Source organism: Heteronotia binoei, chromosome 6 (assembly GCF_032191835.1).
Source record: "Heteronotia binoei isolate CCM8104 ecotype False Entrance Well chromosome 6, APGP_CSIRO_Hbin_v1, whole genome shotgun sequence".
Classification (NCBI taxonomy): domain Eukaryota; kingdom Metazoa; phylum Chordata; class Lepidosauria; order Squamata; family Gekkonidae; genus Heteronotia; species Heteronotia binoei.
Window position 1 is genome coordinate 99,194,661 of NC_083228.1, and position 16,993 is coordinate 99,211,653.

Genomic DNA, 16,993 nt, shown 5'->3' on the forward strand with positions numbered 1-16,993 from the left:
CCTCCCCCCAGCCAAGTATATTCCAGATATTTCCCTTCACTTTCAGCTTCTGAATAAGGAAGCATATAAAATACAAGTCCCATGCATCCCCCTTACAGAAATTCAAGCATAAACCTATATAAAGAACACTCCACACAGCCTTTTGCCAGTAGTCTTGCATAAGCAAGCTATGAGAACAAGGTGAGGAACTACGGTATTCGTGACCAAGCAGACACACAGTACCTTGGAGACGTCTCAGCCCAAGTCAGACCACTGGGCCATATGTTCTTGTATCAATGACTAACACTCTGCAGGTCAAGCTCTCTGTACCCAAGCACGTATTTTGAATGATTTGCCCAAGAGGTATGTAATTTGAATCCTATACTGTAGCTCCTCCAGAACAGGAGACCTCACTAGAGAGCCAGGGAAGATGGTATGGTGGAAGACAAGCTGTTTGAATCTTTAGAACACTGATTCCTAGCTTGTGGGTAAAAATACTCAGGTGTGTTACAGATCTCCACCAGCTGGCTCATGAGCCTTTCCTTAATGTCACTTTTTTGCTGCTTTAAGGAAGGACCTACTTTTAGTATGTATGTCTCAAGAATAAGCATGCCCTTCCCTATTATGTTTCTTTATGCTAATGCCAGGAGGACTGGCAAGATGGCAGGTCTCTCAGTAATGGAGAGGATTCCTCTACAGCTTTGCATTGTCACCTGTTCCTCACTACCATACAACTGCTTCTGGCTCTCCTGGTCTTGACACCAATGAGGTCATCACTCTGAGGTCGCATGACTTTGTGCCACATAACTTTCAGTGGATCTGAGTGCCACCTGGACATTAAAGGCAAGATAGAGGGCTGGAAAGGTTGAAGACCAGTTATTAGATATTGCTACTTCTAAAGCAAGAGTTGCTTCCTTCAATCTGAACCTGTCCCCCTTAAACCTGATATGCATACAGTGGCTGTGGGTATTCAGGAAGACAGTTTGCACATATTCAGAAGTCTTCATCTTTACTCACTAAACTTTGTTTTCAAATAAAAGTTCATATTACACAGGGAGCAATTATTTCCCAGAAGACATATAATAAGGAACCAGAGAAACAAAATGACTATCAGGAAATAGTTTTTTAATTGTACAATACGCAAAAGGGTTTTGTTTTAAAGACATGAACAGCAACAACAGAATCTCAGATGACAGAAGAATACAGAATTTCACAAGAACACAGCTACTATCAACCAAAAATACATTAGTACTTGTTCCCCACTGAAAAAAAGCTTTGTGGAAAAATGGGGTAAATGCATCAAACGAAGCTGAAGTAGCTGCACATTACTGGGACAGTTACATTGCTCAGTAAGAGTTTCCCTCACACACACCACCATTTTCTATACAAACATCATCTTGAGCAGTCTTTTGAGTCACTTGGAAAACTTCAAGGTTTACAGATATATGAACTGGTGTTTTGCCAACAGAATTTATATGTACTAGTCGACACTAACACTACTAATGTTAATTTTATTTGCTACAAAAAATATATATTCCTCAGCTATGAAGCAAATTCAGCATCCTCCGGCAAAAGACTAAGGAAAGATTATAAATGGAATTGCCAAGGAGGTAGAAGCTATTATTCTGCAGTTTATACTGCTACTCATTAGGAAGCCAGGCTATCAGATAAAAGTGTATATGTAATGAGAGAAGACTAAATAAGCAGCTGGGGGGCTTGTTTGCTACTGGCCAGTTAGGCCAACTTGTAAAGACTATGAAGAATATACAAGATAATTTCCACTTTTAAAAAAGTACAAACATCTTCAAGTCACGGTAGTGTTTTCATAAGACAGATGAACATTTGCAGCTATGGTAAAGTTTCTCTCTGGGCACTGAGGTGAAGTGACTCCTCCTTTGAACCATTCCAGTGAAAACTGAAGTTTCACTTTTGCTATAGCAGTCCCAATAAGGCATCGAGTAAGACAAGTTTACCAGTTCAGTGGTGTTACCATCCTAAGCCTTTTAACTATATCAAAGTCAGAGAAGAGGTATATTCTCCATACGGATTGTGCTATTCTTCAAAGATTAATGTAGGCATTGTTGCTGAACTATTTTCTCTTTCCTTGTTCATTCCTGAAGACACACTTCCCCCACAACACAGTTGCCTATTATCCCAGGCACTCAGCAACAATTGTGCCTTTTCTGACATCTCCATCAATTTTCAGGAAACCAACATTTCAGAAGAATATATAGCATATAGCATGCAACACTGACTTGTGACAAACTCCAATATCAATATCATCCTTTAGAAAAAGTATGCATATCTCAAAAACAAGACCAAAACAAGGATTAATGTTTGCTTCTTGAAGGCTTTACACATAAGTACACAATCAACACTCATCATGACAATTTTCCAAGAGGAATTTATGGGTTCCAAAAGACATCTTTTATTATTTACTAGGGACCCCTGGTGATAAACAGCAAACACTACAACACAAGAGATATTATTCTAATTCAAAGGAGCTTGACTGGTATAGACATGTCAGATTGCTTTTACTATTATGGGGAACAGTGTTACATTTTAGTGCTTTGTCAGGTACAAAAATCCACTCAAAATAAGGTTCAAGATAATTTTCATGTTCCAAAAATCCAGACACCTAACTTTGTAGAGGGTTATCAACAACTACATTTGTAGAAAATACTCCCATAAACTCTACCAACACTCATCCCTATTGCAATTCTCTGGTATTTGGTGTGGGGGGGGGAGCTTTCCTCCTTCTTTCAATGTTGTATTCAGTCTTCCTGCAAGGCAGCCATCGTAATGACTGTTCAGAAGACAACTGGTGTCTACAGCAATGTTTCACCAGGGCTGAGAATAAGTTACTACTACTTGCACAGGTTTTTGTCACTACACTCCAACCCTTAGCCACTGTACAATATATTTTGGTAGAGAAGAAGCACATAGAACACTATGAATAAGTCAAGTCACACACAGTCCTTTTAGGCCAGGTTTCCTGCTGAACTCAAAGCCTCTTCTGTGCTCATTCCACAGGGTGTGAATGTGGCTATTCTGCATCTTCCACCACTTCCACTAAGCGATAAAGAAGAATTCTGCTCCACAGAAAAAGGAGTCATACCGTCCATCAGCGGGGGGAGGGAGACCGCATTCACTGAGTCAAGCAGCCAGTGTTTTTGAATCAAAAGTCACAGAAGGAGGATCATCCATTTGGTACATCAGGTATGCTCTCCTGGCAAGCAGATGTCAACGGGAGCTGAAGCCAGTTGCAAGGCTGCAACCCACGACAGGTGTCATGTCCCATATCTGAAGAACAAAATGCACGTGTGACTTAAGACTTATGTGATTTACAACCTTTGCCTTGCTTAAGTTAAACTACTGTCTGATCCTTGGTCCATAGATGCTTACAAGCATGCCATAGCACACAAGAGGATTCAGCACTGAATTTGGCAGAACATTTGTCAGAGATAGAACAGAATATCAAGTAAGTTAATGGAAATAAAAATCTGAAGACTTTTGTTGCAAATGAAAAAGTTATGTTAAAAAAGATAAAACAGTCTAAAAGTGAGTGGACAACAAAACTTCCAAACACTTTCATTCTCCCCCCCACCTCAAAAATGGCATATTTTATTTCTAATGCAGAGAGGAAATTAGTTAGGGCCTATTTTAAAAGGCAGGATCAGGAAAATTATTTAACTTCTGAACAAGCAGCCTGGTTATATTATCAGGCAGTGTCTTATGATGATTATTCAGGACAATCTGTTGTTCATGATGGCTACAAAGTGAACACCTGCAGGGGCTAAGGAGATCAGAGCTGTCTCTGTCACAGCTTGTGCACTTTCCAGGGAATCTGGCTGTCATTTGGCCCAGTTCAAAAAACCAATTCTTATTCTCTAAATACACAAATGCCTCTGTAATACAGACCAGGTCCTTACTTTTAGAATATACTACAGATGACAAATTCTTACAGTCCCAAAGAGTATGCACAGACGTACACTGTGTCGGAGACTAGTCTCCTTTTCTTAAGACACAGGCTTGGGTCCTCCACTGGTATAGAAGCACCTAGAAATACTAATGGGCCACATTCCATTGCCTGTTTCAGCAGTGATTCACTCAAGAGCACATGCACAGCAACAGAGATGCTGCCTTCTCCACTACATGGCATCCTAAGGTGCTGACTTGAAGGCAGTTATGTCAACCCCAGAAGAAGGGCGGGGAGCTCAAGGACAAGTGCTGAGAGGCTAGTTCTGGTGGCCCAAGAGATTGCAGATACTATAGGTCTGTATTTTCCCAAATGTTAATCCACCATAGCTACTGTATATTTAGATCTTTCCTTATTTACTAACTAAAACTTATGTTCCAAACTGCAAGAGGAGAAAGTTCTTACCTTTACTACACGATCACTTCCACACGTCACCATAAGTCCCCTTGAGATATCCATGGCCATGTGGGAAATGTTATGTTTTCCTTCATGAAAAGTTGCCAAAGAAGTGCGGCTTTTTTAAAAAATAAAAAGCCCCAAAAAAACAAGAGTTCAAATGAGGAGAAATGGCTCAAGCTGAGCATGAAAAGTTAATACAGAAAGCACTTCAGGGAAATAAAATTTCTCACGAGCTAATAAGTCAAGTCTGAGAACAGCATCATCATCTGAATGACATTTAAGCATCTCGCTGGCTCATTAAGGTCTTAATCAATTCCAAATATGCAAAAATGATGCATGCAGACCTTTGGCCTCCCTCTTGATCTGCAAATGTCTTTGCATGTAAGAAAAGCAGTAATTAAACCTTTTCTGAATTGAAAAATTGACCAGTTGAAGAATATTTACCCACCATCCTGGTCATGAACTATTGTGCATGCCCAGACTAATGAAGCTAAGAAGGTTATTTGGTTGCCCTCTCAGTTCATATAGGATACACTTCTGTAACATCAATACACAACAGCTAACTGTATTTCACCAGGACTGATGTAGTGTTGCTCTCAGCTGCCTTGCAAGCTTTCAGGAAAGCAGGAGAGATCCAATGTGTAACTCATTCATAACAGCAGTGTGAAAGGGAGTGAGTCTGACTCGCCTACCTCAAATAAGCTGTGGGCTTGGGAGGTATTGCACAGGGAAAAGAGATGAACGTTGGACACCACTCAAACGCACCTGCCAGAAATCTCAGGGATATCAGTTTTATACCAACCCTAACCCCCCATTAATTTGACACTCCAAGGCTCATAACATTCCATTACTCATTTTCATTTCTCATGCCACTAAGAAAGGATTCCCTCTTTGGCTGATGTACAAAGTCTTGTTTTCCTGCATGACTGGGGAGTATCCCAAACAGGTGTAGACTCTGACCTCATTTGTGGATAGGCCAATTCTTCTTATCTAATCAGATTGCTACACCAATCTTCCTCCACCTGAGAACATCTATGTTAAGGGGCAGCAAGACCAGCTCTTCAGAAGCAAAAAGGTCAATATAAGGAACACTAAACAGGCCTTTTCCAAGGGTACTTACTCTTCATCTTTGATTGAATCAAAACAAGAGTCGCAGACTCGGACCTGGAATTCAAAGCCCATGATGGGATAGCTGGAGCGCTTCGTGCTGCACTTGCCACACACAGCCTGTCCACATTTCCTGCAGTGATGCTGGATGAAGGCATTGAAAATAAAACCACAGTCATTTCAGGGGAAATGGAAGGGTTCCTAAGCCATTCAAGATAAAAAGGTTCTCAGTGATGGGGCCAGCTGTGCATCCTTTCCCACTGCTACTGAGAAAATGGGATAAAGAGAAAGATGCTGGCAGCAGAAGCGCCATGTGCACCATCCCATTCTGATTTGCACAAAGCTCTTTGAAGGACTTGCTTTTGGTTAGTTTGCTTGGTGATAACCTGAAAGACCAGCCATCCATTGTACAGGGTGGCTGCAAGTTATTCTCAGATGAGCCCTGGATGTGACATGCACTCCACCATGCAAACAGGATCATTGCTCAGTAGCTCACATGACTAGCCTGCCCCTGAACTACAAGCATGAAATGGAAATCAATACACTATTTCTAGTTTTGCAAAGGATGCTGGAGATTGTTCCCCATGAAGCATGTGGAGGCAACATCTCCATCTACAGCAGCCTAGATTGGGGCAGGCAGCATCCTAAGCAGTATTTCATCTGTAACCTACATCTTGCCAGCAGGCTCAGATGTGTCGGCAACGACATTCAGGACCAGCAGCTTGCATACTTTCTGTAACTGAAAATAGGACTGAATCCAACTGGAAGCTGGTTTTCATTATGGCTTTCATTTACAGCTTATTATGGGCCACCACCTCAAGGCCGAAACACTCAGGCACAAGTCAATGCCTCACTCAACTAGGGATTTGAGGGTACAACAAAAATGACACATAGATTTTTTAAATAAACATTTTTAAATATAACAAAATATTTCCAGTTTTCTGCATTGTAGATCTACTCTTGATTCTAGTGTGCTGCATGAAGCCTGGAAGCCAGGGAAGCTGCTGAAGGATTATCATGCAGCTCAGCCCCAAAGAGCAGTGTTTTGGGTTGGATCCCAAGTGCCACAAACAGAGTGGTGCACAGGGAACAGGATTTTCTGCCTTCCTGCTGCATCCTGAAATCCAACAGTGGGCTGTGGGTGCATGCCAGAGGATCCTCAGGACAGCAAAAAAGGAAGCATGGGGGCCTGTAGTTCAGAGGGAGGGAAACAGCAAAAAATCTGACATGAGTGAAGTGCCCTCAGAATGACTGGCAGAAGGCAGAGCATAGTGGTGAGGGAAAATCCTGTGCTTTTCTGTCGTGTGGAAATGTGGTCTCATGAGTGCCATACGTAACGATTATCCTTCTGCAGTACATGTGCACAGGGTGCGTAGGCACAATCTTGTGTGAATTTACAAAACAAGACTATCTAATCCCTTCTGCTTTTCTGTTCCTGATCCTAGAAACTTAAGACCACCTAACAAAATCAATTGGATTGAATCCTTCAGAACTCTTTGCCCCTTTGCCACCTCTCCCTTCCAACAGCTAACTTTGACTGCTGCACTCACCATAGAACGTCGCCCTCCACAATCAGGCTTCTCCACAGTTCTATTTCTCTGCACTTTGCTCCCCCAAACAAATGCAAATCCTGACCATTTGTTAATACTGACATTTATCAAATCCCTTTATCAGAGTGGGAAATGGAATGCTGGACTAGATGGGCTCTTGAGTGGAATGGGGGGGGGGGGGGTGGAGGGTAGAGTTAAAAAAACCAGCCACTCTGCATTCCATACAGTGACACACAGCACACAACCAGCCCAAAACCTCTCTCCAAGCAAGAACCACAGTCTCACCTGCCTCAAGCCCAAGGTCTTGGTGTCCCACATCTGCTTTATATTCCAGAAGAAAGGCTGTTCGCATTTCTGACAGGAATCGCTTTCCAGCCATTGAGGGGCCTATAAATGGCGGCAACAACAGAGGAATTTTTTTTTTACAAAAGAAACAAAGTCTCTCCCCAAGCCAATGCAAACACCACAAGCATTACAAAAAAAGCATTTTTGTTTTGCAACAACAACAACAGTATAAAAGCATTAGCAGCCTTCAGCTCAATCAGGAGACCTTAAAGCCCTGTCTCTCAGCTTCAAGCAGGGCTTGTAAAACCTACCACCCTCCAGACACAATTAGACTAATTTTGTATCAAGCTGCGTGCAGGAGGTGGGGTGGGGGGAGGATTGTTGAACTGGTGGCTGCTTCCCAGGATCTGCGTTTGCCTCCCACACTTTGCCCTTAGCAGTGGCATTTTTCGATACCATCTTGTTAATGAGGAAGCCTTCTTAGCCACCTCTGAATTATTAGCTGGCTGCAGGGTTTGAAGCTCCCTTCTTTTCAGTGTTTGGATGATTAAGAAGAAATTCTGAATAATTGGAAAAGCTGAAGCCTTCCACTGTCAAATAATTATGCCTTCCATTTTCCAGTCATAATCTGACGTTCAACATGTCCTGTTCTTGTTTCTGAGTACTACAGATGCCATTTAAAGCAATTAACCAAACCATTGCCTAGACCTATCTTCATTTGCTTCTATTCCTGTCCTCACTGCTGAGAGGGATTAATGTTGAAATCCATGAAAGAACAGGAATTTTTCCCTAATTCACTGTTCTGTATGAAAGCATATGAAGATTTATCTAATAAAAAAAGGAAATAAAACTTTAGACATTCTTCATATGTCCACTTTAGCAAAATAATATGGAAATGGACAACATAAACAGCATCTGTGGCCCATAAGCAATTTCAGGACATTCTGCATTGTTCCCTGATTTTGCTTTAACAAGCTAATTGTCATCCCTAATGGCTACTGAAATAAACCTGAAATTGCAATGGCAATATGGTAAAAAGATCAATCAAAATGATCTCAAACTGATTACTTTGAGGTCTACAGTTTTTGCATGTTATGGAAGAACCAGCAGAACACTTGATGAAAATGCTGGACTTCAATCACTGTGAGCTAGTTCAGATCTCGGCTCAGTCCTGAAATCTACTGTGTGCTATTGGGCCAGTCCCAGACCATCTCACAAGACTGTTGAGAGGATAACATTCAGGAAGGAAGCCCTGTGTACTGCACCTGAGTTCTCTGAAGAAAGGAGACTGAACAGACAGATTTGGTATTGGAGGTGTGCCTTGCTATTTTGTTTTAGTGTCCCACCATGTGTTTTTGACCAAAATGTTCCTAAAGTAGCAATATATCAAATCCATGTAGACAGTATTCAACTACACAATCAGCTTTATGAAAACTTAAATTCCACGTTTCTTCTGTTACAGAAGTGGCATTAATAGGGTTCACAGGGACTCTTACCATATAGGTACCAACCAGAATTCAGATCTACTTGGCTTTACCTTTGTTGCTGCATCTCATACCTTCCAACCAAGCCCTGGGGCATCACTTCAGATTGTGATGTGTTCCCAACATGATCTTTGGAATCCAAGAGACACGCAGAAACAATCTGGTAGTACTACTGAGCCAAGCCCACAGGTGCTAGAAATTTGGGAGTAGCTTTCTGAGTTACTCCACCTTGAAATATCACTTAATACAGCCCCCAAGAAGACGCACATTGTGATTTAAGGCTTGATTGCTACAAATGTCAATCCAATGTCGCTTTGATACCAGGATAATTTTTCAGTGATAAATTGTTAAATGGATATCTAAGCTACAGGACTTCAGAAATGTGACCACTACATTAATGCCTCATAATGATGGCAGAGTTAGTTTCTTATCTGCTCCCTTGGGGGAAAACCATTAGGAACACACAACAGCCCTGCTGGATCAGACCAATGGTCCATCTAGTCCAGCATCCTGTCTCACACAGTGGCCAACCAGCTCCTCTGGAGGGCCAAAAGGGCACAGAGGCAGAGGCCTTCTCCTTATGTTGGCTGCTGGCTCCGGGATTCAGAGATTTAGTGTCTCTGAATGTGGAAGTTCCTGTCAGTCACCATGGCTAGTAACCATTAATAAACTTATCCTTTAATCTACGGATGCCCCCACCTCTTCTCTGGTAACATCCATATTCCAAACAGCAATCCCTCCGTCAGCAGAACAAGAAATCAATTGTCGTGTGAACTGGATGTAACAAAGGGCTTGCACCTTGTCACTGTGAAGAAAAGATGGCATTTTATAGTGCAGAGTGTTATGGAAAAGCAATAATACAAGGGCCAAAATTGGTTTCTGCTTTCTAAAAAGCAACTTGAAAGGGGCCTTCAGAAGTAACAAAGTTCTGTGAGATGATGTTTCAAACTAAGTGGTTTTTCTGCAGTGAATAATGTTCTAGGTCCAGGGAGCAAGTGGTCTAATCAAGAAGCTGAAGATACAAAATCAAGAAACTAGAGGTCATAATTGCATTATGTATGCTGAGGATGAAGCAATTTTTTGCTCTTTTTCTGGTATATAAAAGGAGGATCCCAGTGTCACACCCCCACAGTTGCTGGAAGTGAGACTCATTGTCTCAAAAATATGGCAGCACCAACCATACATTAAAGAGACACAAGCTTCTTCATGGCCAGTCTAGGAAGTCTCATTGCTATTCTTCTCCCTGGCAATTTTCTTATCCTTCATCTTTTACTTAAAAATAACAATTTGCAGTGTCACTGATCTTTTTAAGCAGAAGCTAACATATATGTATATACCCAAAGGCATGTCATCATCTTGAAAACTAACTACAGGTAATCTCTTTCCAAGAGTCCTGTTTACCTTCCCCTATAGTGTATACAATTGCACAGATGTACCAGTACCAGTGGTGGGGGGAAGGGAGAGAAGGGATAAGACCTTTGAGGTTTCCACAGATGGAAATTGTGTGACCTGCAGCACTGTGACCTGGTAAACCTGAAGGGAACAAACAAGTTTCAGGGAGGGGGATTTTCAAAAATCCAGCCAGTTAATTTGTTGGCTTTCATTTCCCCACTTCTCTATTTTCTTAAGCAAAGTTACACTTTAAGTCCATTAATTAAAACAGAGCTCAGTTTTCACCATTGTAGAAAAGCCCAATGATGCAAGAACTTGATGGAATGGACCATAGTTATCAACAGCTAGTCTCAATTCCAGAAGGCAAAACCAGACTAGATCATGGGTGAATCAGCATTTAGAGGTATTCTGCCATTTACCCACTTACTTCTTGTTTGATTTAATCCCTACCCATAACTAAATTCCAGTCAAAAGTGGAATTTTGCTTTAGACTTTCTCTCCACTCTTTGAAAGCTAACTACAAGGATACCCTTTCCAGGATAAAACTGTCTCTTCTCCAAGTAGCCACAGTGTGTGCTAGCTTACTATTTTATTTGTGTGGAATTACAGCAAGCATGCTAACAATCAGCATATGCAGGGGAAAGCAAACATCACATACTGATGGCCTTGTAGCAGCAGCGTCCGGCCTTTCCTTCCACCGATATCCCACATGATTATACTGTGATCAGATGCTCCAGAGAAGAGTAGCCTCTGAGCAGGATCCCACCACAGGGAAGCAATACTTCCTAGATTCAGAAAAGAATGAGATACATGGGCAAAGCATCTACAGACTGTTACGTTTAAGGCACAGGAAGCCTTCTAAATGAAACATTATTGTACCTCTTTTTGCTACAACTGCCCTGTAGAGATTAATTACATGTTCTTAAGCCATAGCTCTTGCAGATTTTTAAAAAGCCATTATGTAGAAAACATTTCTGTAGAAGACCTTCAATTGTGCCTTAAGCGGTGAGTACAGGATCCCTCGCAATAAAGTGGGAGAAAAATCAGTAACCTTAGAGATGAAAACTTGTATGCTCTTCACAAAGTCTACATCAACGTTCTGCTGGATCAGACTAAAAAAAATCTAGTCCAACCTCCGGTTTCCCAAGTGCTCAGCCAGATGTCCCAGAAAACTCACCAGCAGGGGCACAAAGGCCAAGGCCTTGCCACTCCCCCCACCCCCCAGCAGCGAGCACTCAGTTTAAGCCACTAGACTGGAGACTCCACTGGTGGCACCCTCCATCCCTTTTCTTTCACTTCACACCACACCTCACAAATGAAAGCAAATGTCTGAGGTGTTTAATGCAATATGGAAACAGTAAATTCATCATTTATTGCCACACTGCTGAAACTGGTAACAACTTGACAAGTTCCCAGAACACAAAAAAATTGGCTCACAACCCACCTAATATCACCTATGATGGAGGGTGGGGGCAGGCAAGGTAGGTCTACATTAGGACCAATCCTTCACCAGCCTGACTCCATTTCATTTTGTTATCCCACCAAGAAGGTGGGAGGTGGAAAGAGCAGGGGGGTTTTGTAACAGGAATTCCTTTGCATACTAGGCCACACCCCTCTTACGTAGCCAATCCTCCAAGAGCTTACGGGGCTCTTATTACAGGGCCGACTGTAAGCTCTTGGAGGATTGGCTACATCGGGGGGGGGGGGTGCAGCCCAATATGCAAAGGAGTTCCTGCTACAAAAAAAGCCCTGGGAAGAAGGAATCCTTGCTAAGAAGAACTGGGTTTCCCGGAACATGACATAACTCAGCAAAGTCTTATCTTTTCAGATTACATGCACATCTGAAGAATCCCTACTTTCCAAATATGTTACCTAAGGCTTACTGTGATGAGCACAGACAATTCATAATAGCTGGGACATCAGAAAGGTTTCTTCATAACCAATGGACAATATTAATATTACAAACACACTGTGCACACTTTAAAAAGAACTATACCTCTGCATGCACCACCAGTAGCTGTCTGGAATAAAAGGATTTCAGTACTGGTCAATAAACCCCATGCACAATGATTCATGACTTTTAGCTTCTGCTTTCAAATGAGGGAGACTTTTCAACTAGCCCCTGACAACAGCCTCTGAAATTTACTCTTGATTATCACCCTCTTTATCCTGACAGTTCATCCAAGCCATCTGTGTAATCCAAGTTTACTTTATTGTTTGTACAGCAGCTCCCCCAATATTGACTGTTTTTCTATCCAATTCTTATTGTCCAGTATTTATAGCCTACTGCAAGGTACATAGAAACTGGCATTCTTCACAGAAGCACAGCTGCATCCAGTTAATCAGTGCCAGCCCCTACGTGTGTATAGCTGTGTAGCTTATCACGTACTTTGACAGGGCCATACATCACTGTTAGCAGCCATCCAACAAAGGGAGGTAAATTCCACACAACTCTCTCTGGTCCACAGATTGGTCTCAAGATACATGGTGAAGCTAAGGGCAGCTAGCCTTCAATGGTGCCTGAACAGGAAGCCATCTGGGACCCAGAAGTATGCGACTCTACCCTCTAAGACAGGGGTGTCAAACATGCAGCTCGGGGGCCGAATCAGGCCCCCAGAGGGCTTTCATCAGGCCCCCGAGCAGCAGGCTGTCATCTGCTTCCTTCTCCCTATAACATTCTTCCTCCTGAATAACAGCTTGTTTTTCAAGGCTTGCTCAATTGCACAGGAGCTACAGAGCAGAACCTCTATTTTGTCCATTGGCTGAGGCTCCTCCCTTGGGGAGGAAGGGGGGAGGAATAGCTTGCTTTGCCAGGCTCTCTCAATTGCAGAGCTATTGAGCCAAGTCTCTCTTCCTTCTATTGGCTGAGGCTCCTCCCTCCCCCAGCCCCCTGGGAAAGGAAGGACCCAGCGCTTCCTTTGCCCAGGAAATAAAAAAAAAACCTCTTTAAGACCAATGAGTGCTAACGTTTTAAGCATGTTTTAAGGTTTTTTGTTTTTTAAAAAATTGTGTTTGTCTGTGTTCTTTATAAAATCTGTACCTCCACTACCTAATCTTAAATAGATATGCACATGGCCTGGCCCAACATGGCTCGGCCCAACCACACATAGCCCAGCCCCACAAGGTCTCATTTATGTCAGATCCGGCCCTCATAACAAATGAGTTTGATACCTGTTCTATGAATTCAAAGCAGCATATAACTCTAACAACCAAATACACCTTTTGGGGGTGCTCTCTCAATGGACACAAAGAAGCAGTCTGAATTGTGTTTCCACTGGTGAGTTCTCACCAGTCTTTAGCCACAATCCCCATCTTTAGCTACAATCACCTTCTACCAGCTGCAAATCTGCCTGCCTTTTTCATTCACTATAATTTATTTATAATTTATACCCTGCCTTTCTCCTCACTGGGGCCCAAAGCTGCTTATATAATTCTAAGCTCTTCCAATCACCTTCTACCAGCTGCTAAGAATGCATTTTTCTTTTTTTCTCTCCCCCCCCCCAAAATAATTAAATTTTATTATATAACAAACAAAGTTACCATTCAAAAGGGGTAAATATACCAGACATTATAAAAGTACAGCATATATTATAAGAGGTGTACAAAGCATTACAGTAGTTAAAGCAACCAACTGGTTCTTAGAAAGATACAGAATTTGTGATTCCTATGACAACTTGTATTAAATATGTAATCTAATTTTTCTAAGTTCGGAAACCAACGCTCAGAGTAAACAAAATGATTTAAGGTAGGATCATTATTGGATGTAAAATCTGATATCTTATCTGTAATAAATGATCCCAGATTTTACTATACCAAGCCTGAATGGTGGGAGTTTTGGAGGACTTCCAATAAGATGCAACAGGAGAGCCAGTTTGGTGTAGTGGTTAAGTGTGCGGACTCTTATCTGGGAGAACCGGGTTTGATTCCCCACTCCTCCACTTGCACCTGCTGGAATGGCCTTGGGTCAGCCGTAGCTCTGGCAGAGGTTGTCCTTGAAAGGGCAGCTGCTGGGAGAGCCCTCTCCAGCCCCACCCACCTCACAGGGTGTCTGTTGTGGGGGAGGAAGGTAAAGGAGATTGTAAGCCGCTCTGAGACTCTTCGGAGTGGAGGGCGGGATATAAATCCAATATCTTCTTCATCTTCTTCTTCAACAGTAGTTGCAATTTTTAAGTACCGGTAAGTTACCTGACACACATACTTACTATGATGAGCACAAGCAGTTCATAATAGCTGGGACATCATTGCTTTGAATGATCTGTCACTTTACAATTATTCAATTTTTGAATGAAGGCAGGCTACTGTCTGGAACATGATCTCCAAATTTAAGACTTGGAAATACAGAACAACATATCTGTAGCAAAATAAAACTTTCTTCTGGCACTGATGTGCTTGAGAACCAGAATGGTATAGCAGTTAAGACTGTTGGACTAGGATCTGAGACACCCAGGTTCAAATCCCCACCCTGCCATGGAAGCTTGCTGGGTGACCTTGAGCCAGTCACACACTTGCAGCCTAGCCAACCTCATAGGGTTGTTGTGAGGATAAAATGGAACAGCTGAGAATGTTGTAAGCAGCTTTGGCCCCCAGTGGGGAGAAAGGCAGGGTATAAATTATAAGCTACAGTGAATGAAAAAGGCAGGCAGATTTTTGCCAGCTGCATACAATAAACAGATTTATCGTGGCACGAGCTTTCAAGGATCAAGGACCAGCACCCACTTCATCAGATGTATACCCCGCATGTTGATCTCACCCGTTTTCCATGGAGCTCAAAACAGCATATGTGCCTAAGGGATGATAAGGGTACAGAAGGAAGAAGAATTGCAGATTTATACCCCACCCTTCACTCTGAATCAGAGACTCAGAGCGGCTTACAATCTCCTTTATCTTCCTCCCCCACAACAGACACCCTGTGAGGTGGGTGAGGCTGAGAGAGCTCTCCCAGAAGCTGTCCTTTCAAGAACAACTCCTACAAGAGCTATGGCTGACCCAAAACCATTCCAGCAGCTGCAAGTGGAGGAATGGGGAATCAAACCAAGTTATCCCAGATAAGAATTCGCACACTTAACCACTACACCAAATAACAGAATCAGCCACACCCCCAGCTTAGGGTTCCCAGGTCCCCCTTGCCCACTGGTGGAGGATGGATGGGGGAATATGGTTGCCAGATCCAGGTTGGGAAACTCCTGGAGCCTGGGGAGGTTAGGGTGCCACAGAATCCACCCTCCAGAGCATCCATTTTCTCCAAGGGAACTAATCTCTGTAGTCTGGGGAAGAGCTGTAATTCCAGGGAATCTCCAGGCTCCACCTGGAGGCTGGCATCTGTCCACCAGATCCTCCTCTGCTCTGAAACACCCCAGACTCAGGAGAAGATGAAGACTAGGGGGTAGAGATGCTCACATTAAGGGAAGCGAATTGGCAAGACCCCTAAGCAGCAGCACAAAGCAGTGCAGCCCTGATAAGATGACTGCTTGTATATATAGCCAAAAAAACATTCAGGGAATAATAAATAAAACAGACAGGCAGAGCAGTGAGTCTGGCAGCCTCTGAAATAGTACTTTGTCATTTATACTCTCAACTTTCCCCACAATGGGGACAGAAAGCAGCTGACATCATTTTCCTTGCCTCCATTTTATCTTCACAACAATCCTGTGAGGTAGATGAGGCTGTGTGTGTGTGCGTGCCTGGCCCAAAGTCACCCAAAAAACTTCCATGGCAGATGGGGGATTTGAATCTCGCTCTCCTAGATGCTAGTTTGACACAGTAACCTTTCATTGTTTACCCTTTAAAAAAAAAGCTTGCCTAGGTAACAGATGTTCTTAAACATGCCTAATACAAAAGACTATGGTTCAGTCTGGATAAATACAAGGTGCATTTCTACGTGGCAGGCCTGATAAAACATCACTTTTCATAGATGTATGCTGAAGTGGAGTTATTTGAAATGTGGCCATCTAGTGGCAAAATTAAAACATTGTAGTTAAGGAGACAGGCTCCTTTTGCAGTTTGTCTGCAGACCTAGCAAACTCTGATCTGTTCCTTCACAGCCATTAACCCTGTTTGAACTTTCACCCACTGACCGGCCCATCGGAGCAAGTGCCAACACAAGAAAAACCACAAAGTGGATTGTTCAAATTATTCCTTTCTCCACAAACATGCAAAGAATTTGCCAACACTGTGGCAGTCAGAAGATATCATATCTCTATTAAGATTGGAGTGGCAACTTCCTTTTATGAATGGTGCTGCAAGAATTACAACTTCTGTAAGGTCCAAATGTTGATTAAGCAGTCAGGATGAGTCTTCTGATTAAGATGGACTGTCTTCTGATGGAAGAATTTTTGCTAAATGAAACCGGTATTGACCTAGGGACCCGTCAAGTTGTTTCATATTATAAGTTGTTTCAAAGAGTTTGAAGTGAAAGTGTTTTTGAAACACTGGATGTTTATGTACTTCTGTATAGAATTAAAGTTGCTGAATGGTACTGTTGATGGTTACAAAGCAGACAAATTTGAATACTGCACAGGATTGTAGATTTTTCATTGACTGGACAGTGAAAATGCTTTTGACTGTATGCAAAATATTTCATTGGACTGTTTACAATAATAATGTTTAGGAATTAATGTTATTAGAACCGCAGGATTAATAGAGACAATGTTTCAGCAGCCAATTTTCACAGCGTTTGGGTCTAATATTTTCCTTGTTTACAATGTTTCTAGTAGTGTTTGTTGCATTGTATCCCACAGAAATATTATTATTGTATTATATTATTGTTGTTTTATGGTCTTATTGCATTGCATTTTATGATCTTATTGTATTGTTTATGG

General features: G+C 42.2%; 1 protein-coding gene across 1 annotated transcript in view; it reads right to left on the bottom strand.

Annotated features, from left to right (window-relative positions):
* Window positions 1-1,087: 1,087 nt before the first annotated feature.
* The window catches only part of WDFY1 (WD repeat and FYVE domain containing 1), a 34,571-nt gene continuing 18,665 nt past the window's right edge, over window positions 1,088-16,993 (bottom strand). Inside the window, exons 7-12 of the mRNA XM_060242195.1 lie at window positions 10,834-10,960; window positions 9,483-9,588; window positions 7,300-7,401; window positions 5,478-5,608; window positions 4,364-4,472; window positions 1,088-3,282 (exon numbers count right to left, since the gene is read on the bottom strand). Coding sequence (XP_060098178.1) covers window positions 3,223-3,282; window positions 4,364-4,472; window positions 5,478-5,608; window positions 7,300-7,401; window positions 9,483-9,588; window positions 10,834-10,960 — 635 coding nt within the window. The 3' untranslated portion in view covers window positions 1,088-3,222. The remainder of the gene's footprint in view (window positions 3,283-4,363; window positions 4,473-5,477; window positions 5,609-7,299; window positions 7,402-9,482; window positions 9,589-10,833; window positions 10,961-16,993) is intronic.